Source organism: Tursiops truncatus, chromosome 7 (genome assembly GCF_011762595.2).
Source record: "Tursiops truncatus isolate mTurTru1 chromosome 7, mTurTru1.mat.Y, whole genome shotgun sequence".
Lineage (NCBI taxonomy): Eukaryota > Metazoa > Chordata > Mammalia > Artiodactyla > Delphinidae > Tursiops > Tursiops truncatus.
In genome coordinates, this window is record NC_047040.1 from 22,422,993 (window position 1) to 22,444,733 (window position 21,741).

General features: G+C 37.2%; 1 protein-coding gene and 2 long non-coding RNA genes across 4 annotated transcripts in view; all 3 read left to right on the forward strand.

Annotated features, from left to right (window-relative positions):
* BARD1 (BRCA1 associated RING domain 1) overlaps positions 1–5,215 on the forward strand; it is a 76,931-nt gene extending 71,716 nt beyond the window's left edge. For both annotated transcript variants that reach the window (XM_019938976.2, XM_019938977.3), the window contains 2 exons: positions 2,356–2,453; positions 3,514–5,215. In XM_019938976.2, coding sequence (XP_019794535.1) covers positions 2,356–2,453; positions 3,514–3,846 — 431 coding nt within the window. In that variant the 3' untranslated portion in view covers positions 3,847–5,215. The remainder of the gene's footprint in view (positions 1–2,355; positions 2,454–3,513) is intronic.
* A 1,452-nt stretch (positions 5,216–6,667) lies between these two features.
* LOC141279143 (uncharacterized) lies at positions 6,668–18,718 on the forward strand. Its single transcript, XR_012332985.1, has 2 exons — positions 6,668–14,033; positions 16,349–18,718. It is a non-coding gene; the product is annotated as an uncharacterized lncRNA (long non-coding RNA).
* Positions 18,719–19,396: 678 nt separating this feature from the next.
* The window catches only part of LOC141279060 (uncharacterized), a 63,533-nt gene continuing 61,188 nt past the window's right edge, over positions 19,397–21,741 (forward strand). The window contains exon 1 of the long non-coding RNA XR_012332810.1: positions 19,397–21,139. This is a non-coding gene — a long non-coding RNA (uncharacterized lncRNA). The remainder of the gene's footprint in view (positions 21,140–21,741) is intronic.

Here is a 21,741-nt window from a genome sequence, read left to right on the forward strand (position 1 = left end):
TTTTCCTTCTTTAGCTGATATTAAGTGGTAGAGAGAGTTGGCAAATTGTTACTTGGAATAAAAGGATATCAGAGGAACACATTCTTCATTTAGCTCAGTAATTGTAATTAGAGCATTGGATTTTTCTGCCTGCCTTTACAGAAATTTACTGAACAATTGCTATAAGGCTGAAAGTTTTGTGACTTGAGGCATATTTACACTGAAAGAGTACTGGCATCTTCCTCTGGTAGTGCCATGCTGCCCTCTTGGTGTCTGCCATCTCATTTCTCTTGATGCCATTATCTCATTCTAGTATCTGTTAAGACTACATTCTGTTGATTGACTAACGCTGGCATATTGCCTGGATCAATTGAAACCATTTTAGTATGCTTTTTTGATAGTTTAAATAACCAGTCAAATAAACCCATAAAATGCATAAACAGCCAGCATAGGCACAGCCCATTTTTTTATTTCTGTAGTTACACATTAGCTCTTTACTTGTTACAGTTACTTGACATTATAGGAGTATTCAGTGTTCAGTCCTTGGCTTTATATGCTAGCATATACAGTTCATCTAAAGATACTGGTATAAATGCTCTTCAAATATCATCAGGAAAGGAGGTTTAGGAAGGGGGTAACGTGCTTAAGTGATAAAAAGTAAAAGTAATAATTTATATGTGAAATAATGAGTTTGAGGTAAGTCAGTGATTTGGGTAGATTGGTAATTTTTTTGCATTGGTGTTTAATGTAGAACCAATATATGATGTCATGTAAGCACACTGTCAGTGTTTCTCCTATGATTTTGACGTAGTCAAAAATTTTATTTTGAGGCTTATTTTTAGTATACAGTAATGTTAATATTTTAGTATTAGCTTCATTGGAAAGATAGTTTTTTATACCCTGTGGGTAGTTATTAAAAATTCTATTTTTAAAATATGATTTTTACTACATGCAAAAAAACAATTTTTAATAAAAAACATCGTATTTATGATAAGTTAGTGAGAAGAGTAGAATTCAGCATAGCAAACTTAGCTAAATATGATCCTTGGACTTCCCTGGTGGCGCAGTGGTTGAGAGTCCGCCTGCCGATGCAGGGGACACTGGTTCGTGCCCCGGTCCGGGAAGATCCCACATGCCGCGGAGCGGCTGGGCCCGTGAGCCATGGCTGCTGAGCCTGCGCATCCGGAGCCTGTGCTCCGCAACGGGAAAGGCCACAACAGTGAGAGGCCGTCGTACCGAAAAAAAAAAAAAAAAAAAATGATCCTTGTATTGAAAACACTGGGGATGTTTTAGTCCCCAGGCAAAACTAGCAAAAAATTAAGAATCACATGATAGGGAATTATAGATATGTCAGGGTTGAGTGTTCAACTGGAATATGCATTCATAGTCCCAAGTTAAGAAAAAATTCAGCCCCTTGACAAAGCCCTGCTTTTGGTGAGATAGATGTATTCAGTCATTAAAATATTCTAACTTTTATATATTATGCAATGTCTTGGAATATCTCAGTTGAAGCAGCTCTAAAACATTTGAAATATTCACCAAGTCATCTCTAGACTGGTGACTTCATTGACTACCTGTCAATTCCAAACACGTCCCAGACTCTGCTTTACTGTTTATTTTAACAAGAGCTGTAGAGCCCCTGTTATTTGACCAGCTTAATAAGCGAGGTGTTCTGGACTCAAGTACTTTCCTTAATGTCAGATCACTTATAGTCTAACAGGAGGTTAGGCATAGGACCACCAGAATGAGTGGGGCAGATGATAAGACCTCAGGGTCAGATCATTGTGGGCTGAACTAAATGAGGGACTTTTTATTACTTTAATTTTGATAATGGTTATAAATTAAAATTTAGATTTTTATTTTTGCACATGAAATAATGTACTGATTTAGGTTTTTCAGAAAGAAAACTAAAATTTATATTCAGTACTACTTCATTGCTCAGTCCTCTGAAGAAAAGATTTCTTACATTTTCTTTATATGGAAAACCAGTTTTGTTTTGTCTTTTTTGCGGTGCGTGGTCCTCTCACTGCTGTGGCCTCTCCCGTTGTGGAGCACAGGCTCTGGACGCGCAGGCTCAGCGGCCATGGCTCACGGGCCCAGCCGCTCCGCGGCATGTGGCATCTTCCCGGACCGGGGCACGAACCCGTGTCCCCTGCATCGGCAGGCGGACTCTCAACCACTGTGCCACCGTGGAAGCCCTGGAAAACCAGTTTTATTACATTTTGTTTTGGCATAAGTAAAGTTTCTTTTTCTGTTTCAGAACAATATTTAACCATGAAGAAGAAAAATCACTTAGGTAAATGGCATAATTTCAATGTGAAAGAAATAATGCTCACTTGATATTTATTTTGCTTTTATCCTCGTTTTTTTTCCCAGGGGTGAAAGCATGTCTACAAAGAAAAGAATATGAACAGGAAGAAAAGTATGAAATTCCTGAAGGACCACATAGAAGCAGGCTCAACAGAGAACAGCTGGTATTTTCCTTTTGATACTACTTTTATTGTTCTTATTATAACTTAATACTATTATTACTGTCAGGAAAAACTTCTCCTGCCCTTTCAACAAGTCCAGGTGACTGATTAAAACTTTAATTGTGCTTATTTCAAGCACTTGATTCTGAGAGATGATTACAATGAGCAGTAAAAACCAGCATGTAATAATTTCATACTGTTACTAGATTTTGGGCATCTTGAACATTCCCATAAACCTTTCAGAATCTGAGGTGAGTCTCAGATACAGGAAGTAGCTTGAGAGAAGACTTAGAGCTACTGCTCGGATTTAGTTAACCATGTCTTTATTACCATATATTGTAGTTTTAATGGATAAAATTCCATTACCCTGTTGACATATAGGTATATTAAAAATGCCAAAGAAAAGTTTTTGTAGAAGGGACTTGTGAAACTTTTTCTGTAAAGCTCACAGAAGTGTGTTTCATATCTAATTGGATCCCTAGCCATGGCCATATAATGTATTGTGTTCTAAGGAAAACGTCTCTAGAATCCTGGAGGCCACACTCCCACGTCACTGCCTTGGGGACCTTAGATTGGTAGTATATAGGAACCTAAATATGGATGGGCAGAATTGGAAAACTCCATAGAAAAGCTGTTACTCTTACAATTAAGTTTAGCTTGGTATCCGTGAAGCATGTTTCAGTTACCCTAGGAAGGAATTCTTGGGGCTTTAAGTCCCACGAAATAAATGAATAAATATTCTGATATAAGACGCTTGATGAACAGGTTTTATGTGGATGTATACCATACACACACACAGACACACACACACAGAGCACACCTAAACTGTGAGAAGAGTGAAAAGCACCAGCGTCTTAAGGAAAAAATTGTATAGGAAACCTTTATTTGCATGAGTATTTTTTTTTTTTACCTAAATGGTTTATTTGAAATACAGCTTGTCCTAACACCTCATTAAGTAGCTTCTTAACTGCTTGCGACTTTTCTTTTTATTTCCCTATTCATATGCAGTGTTTTTAAATATTTTGGTCTGCTTTTAATGAGCTTTTTTTTTTTGTTTTTTCAGTTGCCAAAGCTGTTTGATGGATGCTATTTCTATTTTGGGGGAACCTTCAAACACCATCCAAAGGACAGCCTTATTAAGCTTGTCACTGCATCTGGGGGACAGATCCTCAGCAGAAAGCCCAAGCCAGACAGTGACGTGACTCAAACCATCAATACAGTCGCGTACCATGCCAAACCTGATTCTGATCAGCACTTCTGCACACAGTATATCATCTATGAGGATTTGTCTAATCATCGCCCAGAGAGAGTTAGGCAGGGCAAAGTCTGGATGGCTTCTTCCAGCTGGTTTATAGATTGTGTGATGTCCTTTGAGTTGATCCCTCTTGACAACTGAATCCTATACCAGATGTACATTTCAAATTGAACTTACACAGTGTGAGAGCCCAGTGACTGCACTGTTTTGATCATTCACATTTTTACAAATAGGTAGACTCATTCATACATTTTTTTGCCTTGAATTAAAAAAAACCAAATTGCCAGATTATGAATTCATTCTGTGTTTACCATTTAGATGTGGAGATTGCTTTAAGGGATATTTCTTTTTAAAACTGGCATATGTGTTGATTCATCATGTCTTTCTATTCACATTATCAGCTGTCAGAGATTAATGAGAGGGGATCAGAACTGTTGGTTAAACATACAAGTGGTGTCATTATGTCTCACCCTTTTAATGTTCTTTGATGAAAAAAATCCACACCTGCCACCAGCAAAAATACTTGCCTTCGTTTAGTAAGCAAATAATATTGTCAAATAATTTATTCTGGCTTTGTTATAATGAAAATAGATTACCTGGTCTAAATTTGCCACCATAGGTGTTAAATTCTTCTCCTGTCTACAGTTGTATTTATTTTGCTACTTATAATTTACCTGTTCCTACATTTTTGTTCCCTTTTTAAAAAAATCTTGTCTCTTAATCAGGAAATCATGATTTGAATCTCAACATTACTGTTCTCTGGTGGTGAAAGTCAACATTGGGCTCATGATATATATTTTTATTGTATATATTTGCTTATTGTTAATCAACTTATAACTGTGTTAATATATATATAAATGTGTAGGACATTTTCTCTAACACATTTTAGAGACATTGTTAGTCAAATGTAAATAAATTAGGGAGCAGTCTTTCTGGTAGACCTTATGTATTGCTAAAATAATTTTTTTGTAGGTCTTAATTTCTTTCTTCATAAATTGTTTTTCACTTTTGGATTGCTGGGGAGGCAGAAGTTGGTGATTACTTGATTTAGAACAGATTTTTGTGCAGGTGATACAAAAGGCTATGACAGTAAGTTTAATGGTAGTAGTGAAAAGGACTTATTCATAATACCAGGACCAGGACCATCAAGGCTGCAGAATAGTAGACAGGATGTCACCTGAGAATGGGGAGACCTGGGAAGGTTACTCTGGTCTGAGTATTTCTTATTTGTGAATCAATAAGGTAGATTAGATCATTTTAAAATATTTTCTAGAAGTAGATTCTTTAATAAGTCTTTCTGAAATTTAATGTACTTATAATATTAAAGATTTGGAAAGGGTGTTACTGTTGAGACTTGCCAGTTTGGTCCCTTTTGGGCCAAGGGGAATAGTTTGGTAACCATTAGATTAGAATACTGAGATTCTGAAGTTCATGAACATTTTAAGATCCATTTATTTGAAGTTTGAGATTCAGCTGATTATTTCAAAATAAAATTTACTTTAATCCCTTCTTTGACATGTTATTTTTCTATATGAAGAAATAAATTATGTGAACACAATAATACAGCTGACCCTGACCTTCAAGGGTGAATTAGCTCTGAAACACTCTCTCCAACCAGTATTGTGTTTGTTCCACATTTCATTCAAATGGAGAATGATAAACAACATAGCACCAAGCAAATCTGAGGGGTTAGATAATGTCTGGATTAAATAATTTAAGACTCTGGGATTTTGGTTGTCATTTTTGATTTATAACTGACTTCTAGTCACTTTCTATTGCCTCATTGGTCATATTCCTAGACAGGTTTGTGTTTGTTCCTCTGATCTGAATCCCCGTTTGTAAAAACACTTTGGGGAGTTGCTACTCGCTTTCCTTCATTCACTTTCTTGGTTTGTCCTCCTCCCTCTTTGTTGTATTTTGTGTCCCACTATTAAGCAGTTTTGTTTTTGGTTTCTTTAAATATTTATTTTGGCAGCAGTTAGTTGATGTTAAGCTCTTGAAACTTGTATTTTCTGTATAGATATACTTGTAATTATTTTCATTTTTCAGTCATAGATTCAAGCTTCCTTTTTTTTTTTTTAATTAATTTATTTATTTTTGGCTGTGTTGGGTCTTCGTTTCTGTGCGAGGGCTTTCTCCAGTTGCGGAGAGCGGGGGCCGCTCTTCATCGCAGTGCGCGGGCCTCTCACTGTCACGGCCTCTCCCATTGCGGAGCACGGGCTCCAGACGCGCAGGCTCAGTAGTTGTGGCTCACGGGCTTGGTTGCTCCGTGGCATGTGGGATCCTCCCAGACCAGGTCTCGAACCCGTGTCCCCTGCATTGGCAGGCGGATTCTCAACCACTGCGCCACCAGGGAAGCCCCTCAAGCTTCCTTTTTATTTGCCATAAATCACTAAAGTTCTTTGTGTTTCCACATCTCTGTTTCTTCTATAGAGGTGACTTACTCTGCACTGTTGAAGAACGATCCTCTGCAAGACTTGTGAGGAAATCTTTCAGCTGACAAAAGCTTGTCTTTTTGAGCGCTGCATTTCTAAAGTATATTAGGTACTTTATTACTTAAGTAAACTTTTTTGAATACAGTGTAACCTTGGTAGCTTGGAATCATCATTGAGACTGTCATTTATTACACAGTGATTCCCTTGTGGTTCATTTTTTTTTAAACTGAAGTGTAATAGATGTAGTACTGTATCAGTCTCATATGTGTGTCATAGTGATTCAATATTTTATATACATTTCAAAATGGTCACCTTGTTAACTAGTTACCATTTATCACCACACAAAGTTATTACAATATTATTGACTATATTTCCTATGCTTCGCATTACATCCCCATGACTTTATTTTATAACTGGAAGTCTGTACCTCTTAATCCCCTTCACTGATTCTGCCTGAACCCAACCCGCCAACCCCTTTCTCCTCTGGCAGCCACCAGTTTGTTTTCTGTATCTGTGAGACTGCTTCTGTTTTGTTTTTTAGATTCCACATATAAGTGAAATCATATTTCTCTGTCTTATTTCACTTAGCATAATATCCTTTATGTCCCTCCATTTGTTGTCGCAAATGGCAAGATTTCATTATTTTTTATGGCTGAATTTGTTGATATTGTATATAAACATTGTACATATAAGTCACATCTTTTTCCACTTTCTCTTGATGGGCTCTTAGGTTGTTTCTGTATCTTGGCTATTGTAAATAATGCCGCAGTGAACATCGGGGTGCATATATCTTTTCAAGTTAGGGTTTTTGTTTTCTTCAGGTAAATACCCAGAAGTAGAATTGCTGGATCATATGGTAGTTCTATTTTTAACTTTTTGAGGAAACTCCATATTGTTTTCCATAGTGGCTGCATGAATTATGTTCCCACCAACAGTGTACAAGGGTTTCTTTTTCTTCACATTCCCTCCAACACTTGTTATTTTTTGTCTTTTTGATCATTGCCATTCTGACAGGTGTAAGGTGATAAACACTTTTGATTTGCATTTCCCTGATGATTAGTGATGTCGAGCATCTTTTCATGTGCTTGTCGGCCATCTGTATGTCTTTGGAAAAATGTCTCTTCAGGTCCTCTGTCCATTTTTAAATAGGGTTGTTCTGGGTTTTTTTTGTTTTTTGGTGTTTTTTTTTGTTTTATTTTTGGATATTAAGTTATAAAAGTTCTTTATATAGTTTTGATATTAGCTCCTTATGGAATATATGATTTATGAATTCAGTAGGTTACCTTTTTATTTTGTTGATGGTTTCTTTTGCTATGCAAAAGCATTTTAGTTTGATGTAGTCCCATTTGTTTAGTTTTGCTTTTGTGTCCCTTCCTTGCCTGAAGAGACAGGTTCATCAAACTAAAATGCTTTTGACCAATGTCAAAGAGCTTACTGCCTATGTTTTCTTCTAGGAGTTTTATGGTTTGCCTCCAGCTTTGTTCTTTCTCAAGATTGTTTTGGCTATTTGTGATTCCATACAAAGTTTAGGATTCTTTGCTCTAGATCAGTGAAAAATGCCATTGGTATTTTGATAGAGATTGCATAGTATCTGTAGATTGCCTGGGGTAGTATAGACATTTTAACAGTGATAATTCTTCCAATCTATGAGTAAGGTGTATTTTTCCATTTATTTGTGTTGTCTTCAAATTCTTTCAGAGTACAGGTCTTCCACCTCATTGGTTAAATTTATTCCTAGGTGTTTTATTCTCTTTTTATGCAATTGTAAATGAGACTGTTTTCTTAACTTTATGATAGCTTGTTTTTGGTATATAGAAATGCAACTGATTTCTATAAAGTTTGTATCCTGCAATTTTACTAAATTTATGTATTCCAGTAGTTTTTTCATGGCGTGTTGGATTTTCTGTATATAGTATCATGTCATCTGCAAGCAGGGACATTTTTACTTCTTTTCCAGTTTGGATTCCTTTTATTTCTTTTTTTGTCAGATTGCTGTGGCTATGGCTTTCAATACTACATTGAATGAAAGTAGTGAGAGTGGGCATCTTTGTCTTGTTCCTGATCTTAGAGGAAAAACTTTTAACTTTTCCCCAGTGAGTATGATGTTAGCTGTGTATTTGTCATATATAGTTTTTATTATGTTGAGGTACATTTCCTACACGCACATTATTGAGTTTTTATCAAGAATGGATGTTGAATTGTTGAATGTTGTCAGATGTTTTTTTCTGCATCTGTTGAATTGATCATATGATTTTTATCCTTTGTTTTTGTTAATGTTAATGTGGTATATCACACTGATGGATTTGCAGGTATTGAACCCTCCTTGCATTCCTGGAGTGAATCCTATTTCATTATGCTTCATCATGATGTATGATCCTTCAGTGTATTGTTGATGACTTTGGTTTGCCATTTTTTGTTTTGTTTTGGTGTCTGGTTTTGGTGTCAGGGTAATGCTGGCTTCGTAAAATGAGTTTGGAAGTGTTCCTTCCTTTTCAACTTTTGGGAACAGTTTGATAAGTGTTAGCTTTAAAAAATTTTGGTAGAATTCCCCTGGGAGTTTTTAAATTCCTGTTTCAATTTCACTACTAGTAATTAATCTATTCAGATTTTATCTTTCTTCATGATTCAGTTTTGGAAGATTGTGTGTTTCTAGGAATTTAGCCATTTGTTCTAGGTTGTCTGATTTTTCGGCATATGATTGTTCATAGTAATTTCTTATCCTTGGCATTTCTATGGTATCAGTTGTAACTTCTCTTTCATTTCTGACTTTATTTGGCTTCTCTTTCTCTCTCCACTCCACCCCCACCCCCCCCCACACATCCTTATGAGTCTGGTTAATGATTTATCAATTTTGTTTATCTTTTCAAAGAACCAGCTCTTACTTTCATTGATCTTTTCTATTGTGTTTTATTTTTTATTTTTCTAGTCTCTGTTTCAGTTATTTTTGTTCTGATCTTTATTGGTTCCTTCCTTCTACTAACTTTAAGCTTTGTTTGTTCTTCTTTTTCTAGTTTCTTTAGGTGTAAAGTTAGATTGTTTATTTGTAAATTTTCTTATTTCTATTTTTAAATTTTTTTTTAATTTATTAAGGTATTGTTGATGTATAATATTGTGTTAGTTTCAGGTGTAAATTTTCTTATTCACATAGTCTTGTCTCTCTGAACTTCCCTCTTAGGGTTACTTTTGCTACATTCCACAGATTTGGGAAAGTTGTGTTTCCGTTTTTATTTGTTCAAGATATATTTTGATTTCCTCTTTGATTTCTTCATTGGCTGATTGTTTAGTAGTATGTTGTTTAGTCTCCACGTGTTTGTGTTTTTTCCAGTTTTCTTTTTGTAATTGATTTCTAGTTTCATACTGTTGTAGTTGGAAAAGATGTTTGATGATGATTTCAGTCCTATTAAATTTATTGAGACTTGCTTTGTGGCATAACATGTGATCTGTCCTGGAGAATGTTTCATATGCACTTGAAAAGAATGTGTGTTCTGCAGTTTTTAGATGGGATGTTTTGTCTATATCTCTTAAGTTCATCTGGTCTAATGTGTCATTTAAGGTCAACATTTCCTTATTAACTTTCTGTCTGGGTGATCTAGTCATTGATGTAAGTGTGGTATTAAAGTCCCCTACTATTATTGTGTTACTGTCAATTCCTCCCTTTATGTTTGCTAATTTTTGCTTTATGTATCTAGGTGCTCCTCTGTTGAATGCATAAATATTTTCAAATGTCATATCCTCTTGTTGGGTTGACCCCTTTATCATAATGTATTGTCCTTCTTTGTCTTTTGTTACAGTTTTGGTTAAAGTCTGTTTCATCTGATACAAGTATTGCTACCCAAGCTTTCTTTTTGTTTTCATCTGCATGGAATACCTTTTTCCATCCCTTCATTCTCATCCTGTTTGTGTCCTTAGATCTGAAGTGAGTATCTTGTAGGCAGCATATAGATAGGTCTTTTTTTTTTTTTTTTTAAATCCATTCACTCACCCTATGTCTTTTGATTGGAGCATTTAGTTAATTTACATTTAAAGTAATTGTTAATAATTAGGAACTTACTGCCATTTGGTCAATTGTTTTCTGGGTTTTTTGTAATTCTCTGTTCCTATTTTCTTTTCCTATTCTTTTTCCTTGTGGTTTAATGATTTTCTTTAATGTTATGTTTGGATTCCTTTCTCTTTATTTTTTGATATACCTATTAGAAATTTTGGTTTATAGTTACCATGAGGTTCATATATAACAGTCTATATATAAAGCAATCTATTTTAAGTGGATAGTTGCTTAAGTTTGAGCACAGTTTAAAACACTAGGGACTTCCCTGGTGGCATAGTGGTTAAGAATCCACCTGCCACTGCAGGGGACATGGGTTCAATCCCTGGTCCAGGAAGATCCCACATGCTGCGGGACAGCTAAGCCCATGTGCCACAATTACTGAGCATGTGCTCTAGAGCCCGTGAGACACAACTACTGAGCCTGTGTGCCTAGAGCCCATGCTCCACAACAAGAGAAGCCACTGCGATGAGAAGCCTGCGCACCTCAACGGAGAGTAGCCCCCCCACTCACCGCAAGTAGAGAAAGCCCGTGCACACCAACGAAGACCCAATGCAGCCAAAAATAAATAAATTTATAAAAATAAAAACACCACGTCCCCCCCAAGGTTTATGTTTTTTACATCATGTTTTACATCTTTTTGGTGCTTATTCATTTATTACTTATTGTAGTTGATTTACTACTTTTGTCTTTTTATCTTCATACTAGCTTTGTAAGTGGTTAATTCACTACCTTTACTATATATTTGCCTTTACCAGTGAGATTTATGTTTTTCATATATTAATATTTTCTTATTTCTATTTATGGTCTTTTCTGCTTAAAGAATTCCCTTTAACATTTCTTATAAGGCCAGTTTAGTAGTGATGACTTCCTTTAATTTTTGCTTATCTGCAAAACTCTTTCTCTCTCTTTATATTCGGAATGACACCCTTGTCAGAGTGTTCTTGGTTGTAAGTTTTTTCCTTTCAGTGTTTTGAATATTGCATGCCACTCCTTTCTGGCCTGCAAAATTTCTGCTGAAAAGTCTGCTGATAGTCTTGTGGGGATTCTCTTATATGTAATTAGATGTTTTTTTCTTCCTGCTTTTAAAATTCTCTCTTTAATTTTTGACATTTTAATTATAATGTGTCTTGGTGTGGACCTCTTTGGGTTCATCCTCTTTGGGACTCTGTCCTTCCTGGACCTGGATGTCTCTTTTCTTCCCCATGCTAGGGAAGTTTTCAGCCATCATTTCTTCAAATAAATTTTCTGCCCCATTCTCTTTTCTCCTTCTGGAACCCCTATAATGTGAACGTTAGCACACTCGATGTTGTTCTAGAGCCCCTTAAGCTATTCTCATTTTTTTTTTTAATTCGTTTTTTCTTTTTGCTGTTCTTTTTCTTTTGCTGATCTGTGTAGTTTTAATTTCAGTTATGGTATTCTTCAAGTCTGAGTGGTTCCCTCATATTTTCTAACTCTGTTGAAGTTCTCACTGTGTTCATTCTCTTGAATTCACTGAGCATATTTCTGACCATTACTTTTAATGTTTTATCAGGTAGATTACTTATTTCTGTAACATTAAGGTCTTTTTCTGAGGTCTTGTCTTGTTCTTCCAGTTGGAACATATTTCTCTGTTTCCTCACTCTTCTTGGCTCTCCGTATTTTTTCTATGTATTAGGCAAAACTATTCTCTCAGTCTTGAAGGAGTGGCCTCGTATAGGTGCTGATTCTTCTTATTCAACCCTGCACTAGCTCTTGGTTGTCTCTTGGGTCTTTGTGGTTGTCTATACTGCCTAATTTATTTTTTTATTTATTATTTATTTATTTTTGCCGTACGCGGGCCTCTCACTGTTGTGGCGTCTCCTGTTGCGGAGCACAGGCTCTGGACGTGCAGGCTCAGTGGCCATGGCTCACGGGCCAGCTGCTCTGTGGCATGTGGGATCTTCCTGGACCGGGGCACGAACACGTGTCCCCTGCATCGGCAGGCGGACTCTCAACCACTGCACCACCAGGGAAGCCCTAAGCCAGACATTTTTGAGGCTGGTCTCTTTGGTATAGATCCTAGGGGATGGGGTGCCTGATGTGGGGCACCAACCCCACACTCCTCCAGGAGAAGCACCTGCCTGGTGAAATCCCTCCTTATTGTGTGCCACCAGGTGTGGGTGGGATTTTTGGCAAGAGTGTTTCTCTGCCACTCCTACCCATCTCGATCTCCTTTTATCTTTTCTTGTAGAGCAAGTATTCAGTTAGTTCTCAGGTTCTATTCAGACGGAATTGATCCAAATGTAGTTTTGTATTTGTCATGTTTGTGGGAGGAGGTAAGTTCAGCCTCTTCCTATGCAGCCATCTTGAATCACCTCTGTCAGAGTCTTAGGGTTCTACTGAAGTCAGAGGGTTGGGAGCTTTTCTACAGTGTTACACATGGCTGTTTTCTAGTTCTAGTTCTACCTGTATTTTGCAGTTTTCCCCTTGACAGCTGCTACTTTATAGCTACTTACCTATTTCCATAAATACATTACCCTATCTAATTTGTTAATTTTTTTTTTCTTTTGACTTTCTGGGAAATGGAAACCAGATAGGAAGCATATTAGAATTATGGATGAAATAAGGATAAATAAACAATGTGTGAGAGTTTTAATGATTCACCTGAGTTAGATACTTAAATTTTCATAGGTAAGACTTATCGTTTATTTCATCTTTCTTGTTTTCTTTTGAGCCTTCTTTGTGAATTCAGCAATTAAGTGACCTCTGCATAGATGAAGATTGTGTTTCGCAAGGTTTGATGTTTCCTGTGGAAATAAGATGCAGAGAGGGGGACCACATTACACGTTAGCTCTTACTGCCTCCATGAGTTGGGGTAGAAAAAAGAGTCAATGATGTTCTAAAGGTTTGTGGACCTCATCATAGTCACAAATGTCTATTCTCTAAATGTGGCAGGAAATAATGTTTTTATTTGATAACGATGAGCCACTATTTTATTTGAAGACGGAGTGAACTACAAATTGTGAACTTAATGTATATCGTTATAAGTCAGCCCTTTTCAAGAATATGCACATCAAAGCAACCAATAAATGAAAACTAAGCAGCTCTGATTTTTTCCCAGTCAGCTGATAGGTATTATGTTTGGCTGCTTAGCTGCATACTCTCTTATGAATTAGGGATTGTTGGTTATTGGTGTAGCTTTCTAAGTCTCTGAGTGCACCTGTCTATACCTGGAAGTGTCTATTAGAATGGTGATATGGGAGAAGTGAGGAAAACACTAAACTGTTCTGACTCTGACCTGGCTTAAAGGGTTTGTGATTAACACCCCAGCACTCACAAGGATTCCTTTGGTCCCAGTGCTCCAGTTTGCCTGCGCGAGCCACTCTGAGAAGGTCAGTGAGCCTAACGTCAGGCTTGAAGATTGGATTGAAGACCCAGGAAGGGCATGCCTCCTGCACAAGCTTTGAAGTAGATTGGACTTGGGTTTGTTTACCATCTTTTTACTAGTTTAATTAACCTGTGTGTACAGTTATAAAGTTGGGATAATACTGTCTGTCTCAGTTGGATGTCAAGGTGGATGAAAGCACTAGCACCTTGTAGGCACTCACAGGATCACCTTTTATTCCTGTATGAGCAAGATGGATCAGAGACATCTCTAAAAGCAGCTCTTGAAAAGTGGCTTTGGGTAGCACAGCTCATCTTGGTCCTGAATCATCCTGGCTATTGTCCCCATCCCCAGCTCAACTGCTGGCTGTCCTATCTTCACTTTACTGACATTAGCCTTAACAACATCCAGGATCTGGCTTGTCTGGCTAATTTCTCATGTCTGACTTCTCTCCCCAGCTATGAGTGAAGTTTCCCCAGCTATGTAGCCTCTCCTACCCATTCAGGTAAGATTTTGTTTGGCTTTCATCCCCTGAATGCATGTACTTTGGGTACCAAGACTACTTACCTTCCATACTTAACATATGCCCCTTAGAAAGCACTGGCCAAATTTCTGTCAGCATTGTGTCATAATCCCTTTTGGGCACCTCAACCCTTCTGCTGTATGACTTTGGGATAAACTTACTTTACACATCTCTTAAAAAAAAAAAAGAGGTTGATTTTTGGCTGCCTTTGGTTTATAACTTGTGAGACTCATATTTTCATTATTAATACTACAAAATTTTCAAAACCACTCCCCATTGCCTGCTGGCTAAAATAATGTTGCCAAAATATTCTTCCGTCAGTGAAGTATAGAGGTCTTTTTCTAAATTTTACCAGTGTGGCTACCTTCAAGTTTTTTAATAACTCTTCTTACAGAAGTATTACATAGTTACTGTAGAAAATTTGCAACATACAAAAACACAAGGAAGAAAATAATAGCCAAATTCAGGGACCATAAACTGACAAATTGGTTTTTGGCTTTCGTAATGTAAAAAAATAGATTGAATGCTAATTGAAAGGTCATGTATGCTTCAGTTTTCCACAGTCCCCATCACTCCTTACTGTCTTACCCTGCTTCCACTTTATTCACTTACTTGGGCCTTGGAAATGTTGAGTTAATCCACAACTCAGAATAACAACTATTAACATTCTTATCTTTTCTTCTATGCAAGCACACACACATATAGCTTTTATAACTAAGGATTTAAACCCTGAAAATACTTCCCATATTTTTCCATGTAATTAAATATTCCTAAATGTAATTTCCTGTAGTTGTATAGTAGCCTATCAACAACATGTAGTATAATTTATCAAATCTGTGCTGTTGAATATTGGGGTTATTTCCATTACAGATAAAGCTGTATAAACATCTTTATAATACGTTTTGGTCCTGGGGGAAGGGAGAGATTTTCTTTAAAATGTCAAGCCAAGTCAGTATCTACCGTTACCATCTCTATAAAATGCAGTGCACACCCTACATATTTAAATTAAGACCTATAGTTATGCTTAAAATATAAAAATTAGAAAATGAGCCTTCGTTGATTGCTATGATTTTCATGAGTTGATGAGGCTTTACATGTAAGGTTCAGAACACTCCAACTCTTATGGGTTAGAAGCTAATTAGAAAAAGAAGCGGAAAAGGAATTTTAGGCTGTTTGGTAGAGATCTTACGGGTCATCTTGCCAGTGAGGAGCTCTTGTGTTAAGATGAGGAAACGGGCCTGGAGACCTTTAGATCACATACCTCGTTATTGGCTGGGCCCAGATTAAAAGCATGCATTTTTCTATTTCTGCCATGTCACCTTCCAGGGTACGTTGCTTCTTTAAGAAATCCAAAGCACTCGCTGTTATAGAGCCTATAATCTGACTTTTACTTAAAAGAACTTATTAAGCTGATGTAGAGCATCTAGAAGAGTAGATGGCATCCATCCGCTGCATGCTGTGACCCCCACCAGCCTCTACCTCAGCAGAGGTTACTAATCATTACTTCCGTTTGTGAGACCAAAAAGGGTCTTAAAATCTTCCTCAACTCTTACTTCAGGCAGCCACAACCAACTGGTCAAGTTGGTTTATCAGTTTGGATGTATTTACCATCACTAAACTGAGCCATGCTTGAAAAACTTAAGAAATCCTTATATGTGCATTGCTTTCCCCACAGTATATGGGAAGTATAGGAGCTATTCCAGTCACTAATTGTGGCTCAGTATAGAAGTGATTCTCAACTGGGAGGCCATATCCCCCATGAAGGGGGATAAAAGCTCAAAGACAGGGAGAAATTGGGAAGGAGGAATATGGTTTGAAAAAGCTCTCTAGGTGATTTTAATGCCTGTACTTCCCACAGTGCAAGTTACATCTTTGGTACTATTTATTGTTGGAAATTTATTTGTGATGTGGTCACACCGTTTAGAGATTGTATTCTGATTCATGCACCTATTGCAATGCAAAATGTGCCTGTATTTGACTAGATGTAACTCTATATTGTGTATGTAATATATCTGATTCCTCAAGACATGCATTTCTAAAGCTAAGGTATGCGGTTTTTGCTATAGAATGTGGTTGATGCATGTGCCTTAAAATCATCATTCTCACTATAATAATCATTTCTTTTTTCTGTGAGTTCTGGAGTTCTGATACCTCGTGGTAAATTCATATTATTTTTCTGGGCTGTGGAAGTAATGATTCATAAATATCATGTTTATTTTAAAAAGGAATTAATACATTGTGAAAAGCAAATGAAGTGTGAAGCTATTTTTCATTGACCTTTTTTTTTTTTTTTGCAGATATGACAGAAGCACAAAGGGCAGGCAATTGACTTTTTCAGTAAGTATCCTCTTCAAGTGCTATGCAAAGATTCACTAGTAATTACATATAGCATTTTATGCTTTTCCATTTGAAAAATATAGATCTCCTTTTCAAAGGAGGTTGAACAAGAGTCTGATACTGATTCCCTCACTACTTTGTACATTGATTCATCAAATATTTATCTGGAAACTGTTGGATATCAGGCTTTGTTGCTCACTTGGAACAACGAAGGTGAAACATGGCCGTAGCCCTCAAGGGGCTTACACTCCAGCAGGAGAGCCAGCAAGTAGAGAGATGACTGCACAGGTGGTATTGTTTCTGGCAAGGCTGGCACCTGTCACCTGTGCAGGAAGAACGCCTTGGTGGAGACCTGTACCCTAGTGGGCATTTCTGTGTCGGGGCATCAAGAAGACTTCCTCACACACAGCCATACGTGACTGACTTGGCAGAAGGACCAACCAGCGTTTGCTCTGGATAGACAGGTATGTTTTGAAAAGGTTTCTAGGACTCATTCTTAGGACCAGATGAATTAATATTCACCATAGAACATTTTTTGATTTCCCTTGAGTGATATTTCTAAGAATGACATTTTGTCAATATGTTATTAGGTTTTTTTTTTTAATTAGAAAGTCAAGTCAGAAATAGGAAATGTATCTTGCTGAAGCCATGAATAGGAAATGAGGTGGGTTTTTTTTGGCTATCAGTGTTTAATTTGCTAAGTTATCACATTTAATCTAAAGATAATTTAAACAGTAGTTAAAGCTATACAGATTATGTCTTCTACCTTTTTTCCAAAAAAATGCATGTTTTTAATATGCATGCTGGTTTTCTATGAATTCAGATGTAGTCATTAAGAAGGGATTTTTTTTAATGTAAGAAAGGCTTTTTATATGGATTGTTCCGTTTAAAATAATTTCCATTTTGTAGCAAAGTAATTTGTGTAGTCTAAAAAGTCAAATAATACTAAAAGATTTAGATGAAAAAGCATCAGTCTCCTGAATCTCTCTCTTAGTCTCTCCCCAGAAACAATCATTTTACACCCTTTCAGCAGTTTACTTTGGTATTTGCCTTCTCCATTAGTATGTATGTGTGCCCTGCATTCTCTTGATTCATCCATTCTAGACACCTACTGATTTCCTCTTATGGTACATGGTCACCTTGGCAGTCTGAGATTCTGTCTCCTTTCCTCTCCAAATCTTCCTAATAAGTGACTTAAATCTCTCTTCAGGGTTTTCACCGTGATGACTGTGGAAATATTCCCTGTTCTTTCAAGTTATTTGCAGTGATTGCATTTCCTTTCTGCAAACCTTTTTGTTTTTCCTGAATTTTTGTAAGTTTTTAAAATTTACGTTCAAATGTTTGAACGTATGTCTACATCTTCCAATACTTCCTGACTTTTTATTTTTTAATTAATTTAATTTTGGCTGTGTTGGGTCTTAGTTTCTGTGAGAGGGCTTCCTCTAGTTGTGGCAAGCAGGGGCCACTCTTCATCGCGGTGTGCGGACCTCTCACTATCGCGGCTTCTCTTGTTGCAGAGCACAGGTTCCAGACACGCAGGCTCAGTACTTGTGGCTCACAGGCGTAGTTGCTCCGCGGCATGTGGGATCTTCCCAGACCAGGGCTCGAACCCGTGTCCCCTGCATCAGCAGGCAGATTCTCAACAACTGCGCCACCAGGGAAGCCCCTTCCTGACATCTTTGAGAAAGGTCTCACAATATAATTTTTCTCCAAGATCAACCTGTTCGGGTAATAGACTGGTTTCAGTGTTTTTCTGGACACTTCCCTCCTAAGCCCTCTGGTTTCCCCTCTCCAGTGTGGACTGCTCACTGGTAATATCTGCTGCATAGCTTTCATCCTGCGACTTCTCTTCTCTCCCAGGTCCTGGAAACCCCTCTGCTTCTCTTCTCTATTGGAATCCCTGTTTTCTGCTTTACACCGATATTTTGATGGAGATATCCTCCAGTAGCTTCATGAGAAGCAATACAGTCTCTAAGTATTTTGTCTGAAAAATGTTTTTATTCTCCCATCACCACTGACATTTGGCTTGGTAAATAATTCTTAGGTGGTAATGGTTTTCCCTCAGAGTGGAATTTTAAGGGGTGAGTCAACTTCTTTCTCCTCGTCTGTGTTCCCTCTGCAGGCACTGGGGTCTGACCTTCCTCCCATCTACGAAGTCATTTTCATCTACTGTATACTGTTTTCATCCACCGTATATTGGGTTTTGCAGTGTGGTTTCCAGGCCAAGAAAGGGGCAAGCAATGGAACAATGCCTTTAACATCTGTACTCATTCTTCTGAAAACCAGAAAATTTTACCTTTTATATATAGTTAATAAAACGGTGCTTTGGACTACTTTGTCATTTGGAAATAACTGGGCATAATTTGTTTAAAATGGTGTTCTCTGGCCCTCTTAGAGTAATGTTTGACAAAATAAGGCAGGCTAGTCATGTGGGGCTTGGAGCAACTTGCTAACTGAACTTAGTTAAACAGTTCCAAATGAGATTTGGGCCCTTGAATGGTGATTTTAAATGGCTGAATCATTCTTTGCCCAGAAAAGCCCACTGATTCCATCTGTAGTATTCTGTATACAAACTATCATGATATTCATGGTTAATCTTTTTAGCAGCAAGCCTTCCCACCTAATGTTTTCTGACCAGGCATGTTTTTCTTTAGGTAGTACTATTGAGATTTATAAATCTTAGAGCCTAAAAGTAAAGGCAGTATTCACAGGAGATCTGCTGAGATGAAATGAAAGTCATCTAGATGTAGGGGAGGTGATGGGGATTTTAAAAGGGCATAAGAAAAGAAAGCTATCAGGTAATGATGACACAAAAAGATAAGGCCAGTTGATGATGACCAATTGGACATTTTGGAGGGTGGAATACCAAGTAGAAAGTCTATCAATCTCCTAGAACTATGGTTGAGGAAAGAGGAAGAAAGAATAAACAAAATGAAGCATACATAATAATTCCTTTAATAAATACACAAATTACACTATAATTTCTTAAGAATTGACAGGTAAGCTACACCTCTTCATTCAAAGGTAAGCTTGTGGTTTTGTGGCTTTTCATCTGTAAGAAAATATAGTCATTCAATTCTCAATATATCTGTACATTGTGGGAGTTTAGGGCAATAAACCTCTTACCCTGCTATGAGTGGTAAATAATCCATAGAAATATCATATTCAGGTGGTTATCTCTGGAGAATATCTTAATATTATATAATAAGTTTTGAGGGAAAGGAATCCATAGAACAACAAAAAAAAATTCAGAGTTCAACATGTCCTTGATGGGATCATCCCTAGTAATACTGTCAACTTGTGCTGGGTTTTAGGAAATTGTGAATTAGAATCTGAGCCATTTTCTTCTCTTGTTTTGAACCTTTTCCAAAATTTTGTTCCATTATAAATCATTTCCATTTGTAGGTGATCTAAGGATCACTAAAAATAGCATGTCGCTTCAGTTGTCTTGTTTAAAATGTTACATCACGTATAAACTAAAAGGCTACAGAATTGGACCTAAGGGGTTTTTTTTCCCCCCATTTTTCTCCACTTTATATTTGAGTGTTTTCTTATTGCCAGTTCTACCACCAGATATTTTTAATACATTCTTCCCTAATAGAAAGGTCTCTGCCTCTACCTCTGCCCTACATCTACATCTTGAACAGAAGATTACATTGTCTTTGGTTTACTTTTTTTTTTTTTGGCTTCAGCTAGACTTCCATTCCCCCCATATCACCATTCTCCTGCCTTCTCTGTATTTTTACCTCTCATTGACTGTTCAGTGGCATTCAGTCTCAAAAAGTCTGTTTCCATGCTCCCCAGTGATTTTCTAGCTTTGTCATCCAAGAGGAAACAAGGTTCCACAGGATTCTTGGAATTGTCTACTTTTATAAAGCCATCAGAGGTTCACCCACTTCAGTAAATAAAACACTACTTTTTGGGTTTTTTTGCCTTATGAATTATTAGCTTTTTTTCTTTCTCTCTTTTTTTCTCTCCAGAATTTGGGTTTTACTTCAACATTGACTCAGTGTAGCTATCAGAAAATTACCAAAACTTTTATTTCCAGTTACTGGTGAAAGTCAATGGTCTTTTGGCTCTTACTAAAGAAACCATGACCTAATTTGTATAAGCTCCTTAAAAGTCAGGACTATATAGTAATCAAAGCAGGGAATGCTTTCTTGTTGCGTGCCTACCATGATTAGACATCATTTTCATTGGTTTTACAAGTGTTAAATAATTCTTAATGGCTTTCATTTCCTTGGTACAATTTTTGTCCCATTTTAAAGATAAGAAAACAGGATTTGAAAGTTTAAGTACTTTGGCCAAAGCCTTACAGATAGCTTTAGTCCTGCTGAGACTTGAATCCAGATAATCTCACTCAAGGGCGTGAACTATTTACTACCTCAGCCCTCCACAACATCTTGGAAGCCACGTGTAGCTCCAGAAGAGTTTTTAGTGCAAAGAATCAGTCCCTAAGCTCACTGAAGCAACAGCTCTAAAGAGGATGAACTCAGAAAAGCAGTGTGAAAGAGGACATAGTGTCGTGGTTAATAATGGACTAACTTTAAACTATAAAGTTAACTTAAATGATTCGTGTCTGACACTCAGTTTCATCATCTGTAAAATGGGGACAAAAATGTCTTGAAGGGTAATGAAGATTAAATTAATACATATAAAGTGCTTGGCATGAATAGAGTAATAATTATACATGGAATCTGTCTTAGGAATACATCAGTCACATGGATCTGAAAGGCAGCGGTCTAAATGAGGTAGGGAATTATTTTTATCTTATGTAACAAAAAAATCTAGAGGCAAGTGGTCCAAGGCTGGTACAGTGGGTCCCATTCTCCACCTCACAGCATTGTTCACTATAGCTTTGGCCATCTCATCTGCATTTTAGACTGGAAGGAGAGAGCCAGAGAGCTACCAGCTCTGTCAACCACACCTAAAATCTGCTGCTTCTGTCTCATTGATCAGAAAGTCACATGATCACCCCATCTGCAAAGTGTTGACCCTTAACAACAACAAAAGAAAATGGAACTGTTAGCAATGAAGCAGGAGCTAGCCAACATAGGTATGTGAGTGTGCATGTGTATTTATACATGGCGATTACATGTGTGTGTTATGTACCAGAAGCCATAGCAGAAAGAACAAACTACCACAAAACTAGGGAAGAATTGGAGCAGTTGAAGCTATAGCCAGCAGCGAACGTAAGAAGCAGCAACAACTCGTAGAAGCTGGGGGAAATAAGTTAGAGAGGGAATGAAAGGATGTTCCTGCTACAAACATTAAAATATTAAGACAGAAAAAAATGAGCTTGACCCTTGCAAAAGAATGGTGTGCAGATGCCATTTTATATATGTATAAAGGT